The sequence below is a fragment of the Lepidochelys kempii genome, chromosome 3 (genome assembly GCF_965140285.1).
Source record: "Lepidochelys kempii isolate rLepKem1 chromosome 3, rLepKem1.hap1, whole genome shotgun sequence".
NCBI lineage: Eukaryota > Metazoa > Chordata > Testudines > Cheloniidae > Lepidochelys > Lepidochelys kempii.
Window position 1 is genome coordinate 57321180 of NC_136382.1, and position 13093 is coordinate 57334272.

The 13093-nt window shown below is 40.9% G+C and overlaps 2 protein-coding genes across 6 annotated transcripts in view; one reads left to right on the forward strand and one right to left on the reverse strand.

Annotated features, from left to right (window-relative positions):
* The window catches only part of SMAP1 (small ArfGAP 1), a 221404-nt gene that overhangs the window by 206951 nt on the left and 1360 nt on the right, over positions 1 to 13093 (forward strand). For 2 of the 3 annotated variants that reach the window (XM_073336380.2, XM_073336383.2), the window contains 3 exons: positions 2529 to 2656; positions 6663 to 6831; positions 7594 to 7922. In XM_073336380.2, coding sequence (XP_073192481.1) covers positions 2529 to 2656; positions 6663 to 6831; positions 7594 to 7922 — 626 coding nt within the window. Of the gene's footprint in view, positions 1 to 2528; positions 2657 to 6662; positions 6832 to 7593; positions 7923 to 12705; positions 12813 to 13093 lie in introns of all 3 variants that reach the window. The other variant, XM_073336382.2, reaches the window with a different exon arrangement.
* Positions 7025 to 13093, reverse strand: part of B3GAT2 (beta-1,3-glucuronyltransferase 2) — a 68340-nt gene continuing 62271 nt past the window's right edge. For all 3 annotated transcript variants that reach the window (XM_073336384.2, XM_073336388.2, XM_073336386.2), the window contains one exon: positions 7025 to 12345. In XM_073336384.2, coding sequence (XP_073192485.1) covers positions 12223 to 12345 — 123 coding nt within the window. In that variant the 3' untranslated portion in view covers positions 7025 to 12222. The remainder of the gene's footprint in view (positions 12346 to 13093) is intronic.

Consider the following 13093-nt stretch of genomic DNA (forward strand, 5'->3'; position numbering starts at 1 on the left):
CCAATCAGTGAGTGACTATGATTTGCTGCTGTAAAGTGTCAATCAAAAAATTCTGTTAAGTTCTTGACCTTTTTATTTTTATTGAAACAAGCTAATAATTGCAAATGGAAGGGGGGCAGTTCCCTGTACAATGATCCCTCCTCCCCCCCACCGCCCAATGCGCCCGGCTTTGAAGCAATGGGGACAAGAAGTGAGTGGCGAGGAGGGGGTGTGGAGCTATCTGTAGCCAGGAGAGGTATCCAAAAGCAGCTGTGCAGGGAAAGAGGAAGTGCGCTCCCAGCAACATGGGGGAGATTGAACCCACCTCCATCTCCAGAAGCCTCCTCGGGTTACAGGAGCCTCTGGGACTGCTGCCCAGCCCCGGAGCTTTCTGCGGCAGGGGGAGGTACCCAGAGGTGGGTCTGATCTCCCCCTGAGAGCAGCTGTGGAGCAAAAGGACAAGTCCTGTCCCTCCCAAGCCCAGCTGGGACTTGGAGCCAGGAGCTCCAGGCTGAGACACTCCCAGCAGCACAGGGAGATTGGATTTTACAGGGCTTATTTCATGGTCCGGGACACGTTTTTCATGGCCGTTAAATTGGTAGGGCCCTATTTATTGTCCTTGTAATTTATTATTTTAGTCTAATGGTTTTAATCTGTACAGCCACATCTGCAGTTCGATAATGCTGTAGTCTTTTGGCCATTTTCGTTAGGTGTATAGCCCTTCAGTGCCCTAACCAGAGGAGTCTTTGCTTCTGCCCTCAGTGAGGGATACTCCCAGACTGATTCCTTTTTTATTCTACACAAAATACTTTATAGATCCGCCTCTTAAGTTTTTTGTATAAAGTGTAGCCAGCATAAAGTTCCATGAAACCCATCCATTCAACTTCATATTATTTTCCTACCAAACTCAGTGTAAGAAAGTTAATAATTTCTTATTATATGGTGTAATGTGTATTCTGCTGTCACATATTCTTTCCATTTTTTCTAAATAATGATGTAAAATTTTATGCAAAACAATCTGTAGGTGGTCCAGAAATGTCAACCATATTTTTGCTTAATTGTCTACTTTTGGGAACATACCTTTCTCCACAGTCACTGTTTATATTAACAGTAATGTCCGTGTTTTAATTTGGTATAGTTTCATCAATGTCATAATCCTGAACTCTGCTAGGAGTAAAAATAACAATTGATTTATGGCCATATTTTCTGTAAGATGTAGCCTACACACTCACATGTCTACACATATAGCAGTTACTAGAAAATCAGTTATTAAATGTGGGGAAAAAATTATAATGTTTATACAGCATGATTTTGTTACACTTTCTTCCAACTTCCATCATCTTCCAGGATTATCTAATTTGGACCTTAATCCTCGAAACACATTCGTGTATGCACAGCTTTACTCAGATGAGTAAATTCACACATGTATATAAGTATTGATAAGTTCCAGGGCCATAGATTGTAAGCTCTGGACAGGTCAGTGACCATGTTATTTTGTGGCTGTCAGGCACAATGTACACATCTACTTTTATAGAAATAAATATCGCTCATTCTAAAAAAAAAAAAAAAATCTTCTTTCTTCATGTGAAGAATGTAGTCGATATTTTGAATAAATATGGCACTGTAAATTAGAAAATTAGAAAAGTCCTTTCGGAATATTTCTTTCTTTAACCTTTGCTTGTCCAATGACCTATACAGTATGTTTCTTCTTCTCTAGGAGTCCCAGGCTGGTTTTGTGTTCCTTCTTAGAAACCAGTTGTAGGAAGTAACTTCAAGCATTGTCAAATATTTAATTACCCCGAGTAGTTCAAATTAATGTATTTGATAGCTCTCATGTTGAGTAGCCCAAAACTTTGGTAGCTAGATGGGATAACTATTAAATTCCCATTCATAATACTATAGTGCTAGTGAGTGTTGGACTAAAATTGTGAAAATGCTTGCAAAACTATTCCATTAAACTGATTAAGGGTATGTCTACACTACCCGCTTGATCGGCGGGCAGTGATCGATCCAGCGGGGATCGATTTATCATGTCTAGCCTAGACGCGGTAAATCAACCCCCAAGCGCTCTCCCGTCGACTCCTGTATTCCATCTCCACGAGAGGTGCAGGTGGAGTCAAGGGGGGAACGGCAGCAGTCTACTCACCGCGGTGAAGACACCACGGTAAGTCGATCTAAGAACATCGACTTCAGCTACATTATTCACGTAGCTGAAGTTGTGTAACTTCGATCAATCTCCTACCCCCTCCACCCCCCAGCCCAAGGTGTAGACCAGGGCTCAGATGCCATTATGGAACTCTTAAAACTGTATTTAAAATGTTCAGTTCTTAATTATATTGATATAATGTACTTTTCAAATTAGAAAAATCCTTTTGGAATTTTGTGGATCTGAGATATTGTATTTCAGAGATTTGCTTCCAACACTGAGTATTTTTTTTAAGCAATGACAATTTAAGTGATTTGATTTATATATTCATATTTTACAATTATTAAATTCTTGTTTTAATAGAGGTTTCCACTTAAAAACTTGAATCCATTGTCTTTTTAAGATGGTCCTCCTGAAGCACCTGTTACAAATGGAAGCACCACTACTGTAACAACACTGAACGATGACTTGGATATCTTTGGCCCAATGATCTCTAATCCTTTGCCAGCAGCTTCTGTATCTCCTGCTCAGGTAAACTTTAGAAAGGTGTAATTGCATGTTGTTTTCCTCCTTATTGAATTTCGTTTGTGAAAAATGCCAGACCAAATTTTAGACTGAAATCATCTGTCTTTTATTAAGTACAGATATAGCATTAGGACAAGCTTTTCCACACTGTCTTACTAACATCTTAACCAGAACTAGAGAGATCAACGATACACAGTAAGAGAGATTAGTTTTTCTCTATGCCCATTCAGTCTTCGGCCCCTCTGAGATTGCCAACGAGGGTGTGGGTTGTCCCAGTTCTTGTCATGTGGACTTCTTGCACTAAGAACTAGACAAAGAACGCCATCTGATGACATGTAGACAACTAAGCTGTCACCAGATGTCAACAACTTGTGATCACAGAGCAGTCATGCATTTTATCTGGTGAGCTAGATGTGAAAAGCAGTATCATTCACCAATCTGCTGACTATTTACCCAATTTTGGAAGGGAAAGAATGGACACGACTCTAATGAGTTTTTTTCTTACTATTTTCTGTAGTCTGTTGTTGTTACTGGTTGAGGATGTTTTGTTTTTTAATATGGCTTTATAGATTCATTTGAAACATACTTTTAATGAATTTCTTTTTTATAAATGCACAATTTTCAGTAAAATACTTCTTTAAATGGATGGATCTTTGACTTTGGGGGCTAATTACATTAGCTGGCAGCAGGAGAAGGCTGTTATCACAGAGTGGGGATGAACTGCTGGATCTGGGAGGGAACCAAGCCTGGCCCGACTCTCGACTGCATCCCTCTCCTGCCCCAAAATAAGGAGGGGTCCCATGTGGGAATCCCAGGTTGTGTGAAGGCAATGGGATAACAAGGCCATATGCTGAGTTTGGGTGGGGAGTAGAGTAGCAGTTATGGAGAGAGCCTGACTCAATTTCGCCCCCCCGGGAGATGAGTGAGCTTCTGCCCCACGTGGTGCCCTTCAGAGAATGGGATGCTGGGATATGTGTCTGCTGCTACTCTGACAGTAGCATGGGCTCGGCTCTTTAAAATGTTCAGTAATTTTGACATGTAGCAAAAGTTTTCCTGAGGAAAACAAGTGAGAGAAGGGAAATGGTGATTTTTAGCATGTCACACTCAGTGGGGGACTAGATCATCCAAGGTAATCCCTGTCCTCACAATCCATGATGCTGTAAAACGGGAGAGGTGATACGAGAAGAAAACCAGAAAGTGCTCTGCATGTACAGCCCTCCTTGAAGGGACAATCTGCCTGCTTTGCTGGGTCCCTGGCAGAAGGAGCAGAGCCCAGACAATTGAGGATGGGCCAGGTCCCTCTCCAGTCATCCTAGGTAAACTGATCCCATAGTTCGTGCCTGGCACAGGCTGTGCCAAGTTGGTTGAGCAGGCAACAGGAGACCCTTGGTTCCATACCTAGCAAGTCCTGTTTCTGAAGGAAGAGGCTGCAGAGAGTGTCACGGAACAGGGGAAAAGTAGCATTAGCACTACTTTCTCCTGCAGCACTTCACAGTGGAGTGGCTCCAGCATCTACCACCAGCGGCTCCTTAAACACTGCTGATGCAGACTTTACCTTCCCAGTTTGGGGTAAGCTATTTTGCCATGGGAACACTGGACATATGTTCTCCTACAGGGATCTAGCCAGTATGGGTGGTCACAGAGATGATTAGGGTTCTGTCAAGAATTCTGTCTGCTTGTGCTTACTGCTAGCAGTGGCCCTGTAGAGACTCCTAGAGCTCCTTTTATTTCCTCAGCATCCAACAGATCTCCTTACAGCCTCCCAGCATTCAAGAAAGGGAGACATCCTCTTAAATGTGCTATGTCCTATTTCTCCAAATCATTACAGAAGAGATTTGCTATTTGATGATTAAAAACTACATAAGGAGAAGCATTTAAGCCAAATTTAACCGATTTCCTGAATTTTAACCTTTCTAAGCATAGCGGCGCTAACAGGTCTTATAAATGTGACAAATTCCAAAGTCTGATTCAAACAATTATTTCGACTTAACTTTCAGTAAGGAGAGATTGGATTTTCTGGGAGTAAGTGATTTAGTTCAAGTAAATGATTTAGCACATCATCATTATCTTCAAATTTAACAGAGACAGACACCCAAAAAAGTGCAAGCCAGAGAAATCCAAGGGCAAGAAGATAGGCTCTTTGTAGCATTTCTCTCCCTCAATTCTTTATTATCAGAAGAAGGGGAATTTTCCCAATACAGTGATGAGAGGAGGAGACAGCAACTCGTGACAGACTATTATTGCTCGTTTATTTAAAAGAATGTCAAAAAAGTCACATCATCTGTGGGTATACAACAAGCTGTAGTGGGAGATCAAGAGGTAGTAATAACAATTAGAGAAATAGGTACTTCACATTAAATCTGGAAAGGAACTGCAAATGCCTCTATAGCAACCCATGTTATTGGACTCCTTACACGTAACATGTATGTCACATAGTTGTAGCTGTGTTGATCCCAAGATATAAGGTGGGTGAGGTAATATCTTTTATTGGACCAGCTTCTGCTGGTTAGAAAGACAAACTTTCAAGCCACACAGAGTGCTTCTTCAGGTTTGGAAAAGGTACTCAAAGCATCACAGCTAAATGCAAGGTGGAACAGGTTGTTTAGCATAAGTAGTTAGCACATATTGTAAGGGACCATTCAAGGCAGAGTGGGCTGTTAAGATCTCCGCTATCATAGGACAAAAAAATGCAGTTAGTGGGTTACAGATTGTTGTAATAAGCCATACATCCCGGTTTTTGCCCTATTTGTGCAGGGGTGTTTACGGTGTTGAATTGCTCTTTAAAATATGTTCTAACTACTTATGCTAAACAGTCTGTTCCACCTTGCATTTAGCTGTGATACTCAGAGTATCATTCTGGTAGAGGATTATGTTGTATAAAGACAATATGTTGTCTATTCAGATACCAGAGGCAAAGAACCATATTATTTGTGTATCAGTAACAGAATAGTAGAACCTGGAAGCCATCTTCATGTAATTTGTTTATAAAGCATTAATTAAAAAGTAATAAGGCTGAGAAAGATTGAAGGTAGACTAGAGGCTTATGAAACTCGAGATAGTGTTTATTTGCTTAGTGATGGCATCTTAACTGTCCAAAAGTCAGTTTTCCAGATGTGAAAATATCAAGCAACAATTCACAGGCAACATATTTCAGAGAAGATATGTTACTTATAATTTAGCGTAAAATTCTATTGCCCAATATTCTTAGGCCATGTCTACACTTCCCGTCGCACTGGCGGGTAGTGATCCATCTATCAGGGATCAATTTATTGTGTCTAGTGTAGACACAATAAATCGATCCCCGATCGCTCTGCCGTCGACTCCAGAACTCCTCCACGGCGAGAGGCGGAAGCGGAGTCGACGGGGGAGCGGCCGCTGTCGATCCCACGCCGCGAGGACGCAAAGTAAGTGATTCTAAGTCAATCTAAGATACGTTGACTTCTGCTATGCTATTCTCGTAGCTGAAGTTGCGTATCTTAGATCAATGCCCCCCGCCCCCCACCCGGTGTAGACCAGGCCTTAGAGTAAAGAAGCTATTTGTAGACAAGGTAATGTCTTCCAACACTGTGAAAAGCTTTTGTTTTAGTTCCTATCTAATTTCCTCTCTAAGAGGATTAATGAAAAATGTGAAATTGTAACGTCCTTCTTGGTTTCTTAATGATTTTTCATCATTTAATTTCATTTTATGAAGTATGCTATCCACAGATGGAAAATTTAAGAAAAGCAAGAGTTGTGTAACCAATGTATATAAGCACAAATTCACTCACGGTCATTTTTGCTGCTTGTGTTAACCTGAATTGGTCCTCCTTGCAGATGCTACACATTGGCAAGTATTTGGGTTTCTTTGTGGTAATATTACACATTCTAAAATACTGATTCACTTATAACTAATTTAATAACTACATTGCTTTTAATTTAGTTTAGGAATGAGAATGCATAGCTCTTAATCTGATATAATTTCCACTGGTAGTTTCATTCAATAAGCCTGTCTGTTTTGACCTTTATTTCCCAGAGCACTTCCACTAAACCAACAGCTGCCACCTTATCTGCTGCATCTGGGGATCTTGATTTGTTCACTGAGCAAACAACAAAATCAGAAGAGTCAGCAAAGAAACAACTCTCCAAAGACTCCATCTTATCACTGTATGGCACTGGGACCATGCAGCAGCAAAATGCTCCAGGTAATTAATTTTCAAACCTGTTTCCAGAGTGATTCAGTTTTTAATCAGTGTTTAGAATATATAGTAGTTATAATCTCCTGTCAACATAAAATTAAGCACATTTGTCCTTACTTATGTATATTCAAGTGGATTTATTTGTTCTTACCATTTTCACAGCTGAAAAGTTAAAATGAATGAAGCATTAAGACTAGAAGAAAAAGTAGTACAGGATTCAGACTGATTTTATTTTATTAGATGTTACAGCTGTTCTCATATTATAAACTATCACATACAAAATCATCATCATCCTAATTTTTATGATTTGATACTACTTTTGTTGTACAATCATTCATTACTTGGGTATGCAATGAGATTCCTCAGTATGTGAACAGCAGACTGCCTAAATCATTACAAAGAGTCATGTTTTGATCTCATTAAACTGGTGGGAATCCACTAATTTTCAGTAGTGTGACTGAGATAAGAGGTGCTGGTGCAAATGAGAAAAAAATTTGGCTCTGAGGCTGCAGAACTCAGCTTTGGCAGTTAAACTGTTACTTATTGTGCCATTTTTTGTTGTTACACCACTCTTTCTTATCACTTTCTCAGTTTTGCCAGACACTGATTTTGTGTACAATAGTGTGGACAGAATCAACTCTACAAATTATCTTCTAAAACTGGCATTTAGTGGTTCAAACATTAGGGGGAAAAAATCAGTAAAAATTATTTTTCTTACTTTCTGTTCCTCCTTCTCTTCCCCCCCACCCCCCCGCTTCCAAAATGCAGGTATGTTCATGGGATCTTCTTCCATGCCATTTACCACACAACCATCAACTCATTTTCAAGGTTTTCCACCTATGGGAGTACCTGTGCCTGCAGCTGCTGGAATGATGGGAAATATGATGGGACAATCAGTGCCTGTCATAGGACAGAACACAGGTATGATGGTGGGCATGGGAATGCCCAATGGTTTCACTGGCACTACACAAACTGGTGTGATGGGACTTCCTCAAAATGTCGTTGGACCCCAAGGAGGAATGGTGGGACAAATGGTTACTGCACAAAATAAATATGGCATGCAACAAAATCAACAAGCTCAATGGAACATCTCTCAGGTGAGGATTTTTTTTCCCTTATATTGGATAAAAGTTACTGTTTTTTGAATAAAATCATTTGTTTTCCACATACTAGGAGTTCAGCTATACTGGGAAAGCTGTATGTAGCTCTGCTCTGCTGTTGACCCTCTGACTTGAAACTGTTTCTTCCATGTCTGAGACGGCAGCATAGTATTACAGATGTGATACATTTAAACTAAATGTATTCTATCACATACAAAATAATCATCATCATCATCAGGATAGAAAGCCAGCTAGATCATCGGGCTCAAGGGGTAGTGATCAATGGCTCCATGTCTAGTTGGCAGCCGGTATCAAGCGGAGTGCCCCAAAGGTCGGTCCTGGGGCTGGTTGTGTTCAATATCTTTATTAATGATCTGGAGGATGGCGTGGACTGCACCCTCAGCAAGTCTGCAGATGACACTAAACTGGGAGGAGTGGTAGATACGCTGGAGGATAGGGATAGGATACAGAGGACCTAGACAAATTAGAGGATTGGGCCTAAAGAAATCTGGTGAGGTTCAAGGACAAGTGCAGAGTCCTTCACTTAGGACGGAGGAATCCCATGCACTGCTATAGACTAGGGAACGAATGGCTAGGCAGCAGTTTTGCAGAAAAGGACCTAGGGGTTACAGTGGATGAGAAGCTGGATATGAGTCAACAGTGTGCCCTTGTTGTCAAGAAGGTTAACGGCATTTTGGGCTGTATAATTAGGGGCATTGCCAGCAGATCGAGGGACATGATCTTTCCCCTCTATTCAACATTGGTGAGGCCTCATCTGGAGTACTGTGTCCAGTTTTGGGCCCCACACTACAAGAAGGATGTGGAAAAATCGGAAAGAGTCCAGTGGAGGGCAACAAAAATGATTAGGGGACTGGAACATATGACTTATGAGGAGAGGCTGAGGGAACTGGGAATGTTTAGTCTGTGGAAGAGAAGAATGAGGGGGGATTTGATAGCTGCTTTCAACTACCTGAAGGGGGGTTCCAAAGAGGATGGATCTACACTGTTCTCAGTGATACCAGATGACAGAACAAGGAGTAATGGTCTCAAGTTGCAGTGGTGGAGGTTTAGGTTGGATGTTAGGAAAAACTATTTCACTAGGAGCGTGGTGAAGCACCGGAATGGGTTACCTAGGGAGGTGGTGGAAACTCCTTCCTTAGAGGTTTTCAAGGTCAGGCTTGACAAAGCCCTGGCTGGGATGATTTAGTTGGGGATTGGTCCTGCTTTGAGCAGGGAGTTGGACTAGATGACCTCCTGAGGTCCCTTCCAACCCTGATACTCTATGATTCTAAAGAGTAAAGAAACCAGCATTAATTTTGAGTGCAGTTTAACCAGCTCCTAGAACAAATTGAACAATGTACTTTAAAATGACCACAGATACCACAATTTCTGCGTTACTGTGTATTAACCTCTGTTGCCCAATTCATGGAGCCAGATTCTCCAATCAGTTGTATGTGTGCAACTCCATTCATTTTAATGGTATTGCACGGATGTAGGTGAGCACAGAACTTATACCCAATGAGAATGGCCATTTGCCATTCATCTGGACCTTCAAATGAGATACTTTAAAGTAGGCTTTAGTGGAGGATGCACATTACTGCTTGTGTTTGTGCCCTGACTCTGTACTGTAGTTGAATAATAGTTAGTCTAACCATATAATCTGAAGATACTTTACACTTTTTTTTATTTTGATTAAACACGTTTAAAGGTTCCACTGTAGTAACAATTATAAAGAGCATTGATGTGTGCGCTCACTACCGTTTTTGCCAGTGGTGCCAAACTTTTCCTGTCCCGCCGCCCCCTTATCAGTAAGGGAATCTGTCCCGTCCCCCCCCACACACACACACCATTATCGCACAGCCAAAGCTTCCACAGCAGAGGAGCTTGGGCTGACAGCGAAGCTGGGGGCAGAACAGGATGGGGGTAGAGAGGGAATGAGGGTAGGGCTGGGCTGGGAGTAGAGTAGGGCTTGGTGGTACTCCCTCACTAAGCCCCATGAGGGCTGGCCCAGGCCCTGCCACGTGCCCCCCCAATGTACTTCTATCCCCCCAAGAAGGGTGTACCCCACAGTTTGGGGACTACTGATTAAAGCAATTCAGTGTAACATTCTAAAAGCAAATATTTCAAGAGAAATGTTAATTTTTATATCTAAATTAATTTTTGTTTTTGTTGGAAGTTTAAGGGGCTAAACATGTACAGCATGATCATTCATTGATCATTCATTTTGTATTTAATGTAAATGATTTTAATCTATCATGTTAATTGTAGGCGTCAACATACATTAAAATTAAATTTGAAATTCTGATTTTTTACTAAAAAACCTTGTATTTAATTTATATTTTTTAAAAATCATATTTTTAAAATAATTTATTTTTATCCATCCTGTTAGGGTATAAAATATTTTTTGCTTATAAGTCAAATCTTACAATTGTATCATTTTCTAAAAAATAAGTTCAGAATACTTGTCTCAAAAAAAGTTCCAAACCAGCTTGCATTTTTCCAAGTAGGGGTTTTCTGGGAACAGGACATTTTTAAAAAACGAAAAGATTTGTACATAATTGTATATAATCTACCAATAATTATAGCTAAATATTTGTTTCTCAAGTAATTTTTGTGGCATGTGCAAATTCTGCACAAACATTTTGCTAATAAATTTATATAAAATATGGTTGAAAAATCACAGGCTTTTGTATGTAAATAAAATAACGCCTTCCTTTCTGGTTTAAAAACAGTCTGTTGGATAGGTTCGTTTTCTAATAGTTCATGAAAAGGAGAAAGTCAGCGTTCTGTATCTCTAGATCATAAAGCACATTCAAGAATATGAGATAAGGAACTCCTTACTTAAGGATGTAGTTACGTTCCTGAAAAATGCAACTTTAAGTGAAACGATGTTAAGCGAATCCAATTTCCCCACACAGTATAAGTTTAACAATTTAATACTGTACACAGCAATGATGATTGTGAAGCTTGGTTGAGGTGGTGAAGTGAGAGGGTGTAAGAGGGTGGGATATTTCCCAGGAAATGCCTTACTGATAAATGATGAACTAGCTTTTGGCTGAGCCCTCAAGGGTTAACACGTTGTTGATGTAGCCTCACACTACAAGGCAGCAGGAATGGAGGGAAGTGACACAGCAAGCATGGCAAACAAGAGACAGATACACACCCTGTGTGTGAAGGAGAGAGAGAGATGCGCACTGCCCCTTTAAGTAAGCTGATGTCATTTTTAAGTGGATCAGGAAGTTGACAGCAGCTGCTGCCCCAAGCTCTCTGTCTCTTTGTCCATGTCCCCAGCCTGCTCTATATGGAGAAGGGGTAAGCAGAGTGCAAGGGGGAGGGGGACACTGACATTAGCCCCCCTGCCCTTCCCCTTCCTCCACCCCCCACCCCCAAACAGCAAGCAGGAGGCTCCCAGGAGCAGCACACAGCAGTGAGGGGAGGAACAGCTGAACTGTTGGCAATTGATAGCCTGCTGGCAGCTGCTGCATAGGGAACTTAGGGGAGCAGGGAGCTGATGGGGGGCTGTCGGTCCACCCTGGTTCTAAGCCCCCACCAGCTAGCTGCAATGGGCTGCTCTTCCTGCAAGCAGTGGACAAAGCAGGTGGCTGCCAGATGACATTAGAAGGGAGCATTGCACAACTTTAAACAAGCATGTTCCCTAAATGATCAGCAACGTAAGAACGAAACAACGTTAACTGGGACGACGTTAAGCGAGGAGTTCCTGTACTGCACTTTCCTTGATCAGCAAATGAGAGAGAGACAACTCGATTCATAAAAGATCTGAAATACTCAAGAGCCTTCACTCCCCACAAACAGATACAATTAGAAATTCAGTACCACATTGCAAACATGATTTTAAAATTTGGATGGAGAATACTTTTTTAAAAATCTTTAGCCTCTGTCTGCAGAAAACTCTCTGTAAAGCCTGATCATTCATAGTTCATTTCTTTAAAATTTGGACAGACTAATTCACAAAAAAGGTTTAACTAATTAAAAAGGACATCCAGTTACCACCTTTCATTTAATTTTAGGATAATGATCCAAAAAATTAGTCATTTTAGGCAGATGGTAAGAATACTGCTTACCTTCTACCAAGGTAATTAATTCGCAGTAATTTTCAAGAATCAATATAAAAATAGCTGTTTACCTTAATATTTTCAGATTGCAAAACTGACCAGAACATTACAAATTAACGTAATTAAATAAATCTATATAACCCATTAAAGTACACTTCATGTTTTCGTTATAGATGTAAGGAGCAAGGTAGTTATTTTATCATTCCTCTCCAGTTACAAATGTTTTAGTGATAAAAGACAGTATTAAGCAATACACGATTCTTGCCTTGCTTTCTCCTGACTGGCCAAACACCTGGAAGCAGACTTTGTAGATGTGCAAAACCAGCTTTTGACAGCAGTGGCCTCTTCTGCAATGAGAATGTTTTTCAGTTTATTCAACTAGTTCATTTTAATGATTAGTTTATTCAAAGTTAAGAAACCAGTTGGGAGTTGAAAAAGCAGGAAAGCTTGTTTTCCTTTTCCAATCTATGAATAAAAATTAGGTGTGTGAGGACAAGATCTACTAGTTATAAAATCTTAAAGGACATGGTGACCAAAATCAGTTCAATTTAGTAATTGCAGATAGTTCTTCCTGTGTTTCATAAATTGTAGTCAGAAATGTAGGGCTAGAAGGAACGATGTAGCCCAGCCCCCGGTGCTCAAGCAGGACAGTAGGTACACCTCAGTTATTTTTAAATGCAAAATAAACTTGTTTTTTTCTTATATAGCCAGCCATAGGTGCTGACTCCGAGGGTGACCCATGGCTGGAGCACCCATCGGCAGCCAGCTCCCCCTCTCCCAACACCTCCTGCCCACCATGATCAGCTGTTCCAAGGTGTGCAGGAGGAGCGGGGTTGGGATGTGCTCGGGGGAGGGGGCGGAACTGGGCAGGAAGAGGTGGGATGGGGGTGGGAAGAGGCAGCGGCATTGGGGGGGGTTGAGCACCCCTGGGGCCCGGAGGAAGCCGGTGCCTGTGTAGCCAGTACTTTTTAAGGTCGTTCGATTTAATAAAAAAATTAAAATGCTGTTTTTGTATATTTGAATTTCCATCCAAATATAGCTTGACATAATCACAAATAAAATATTATTCATCATCTAATTAATAAATCATTCACC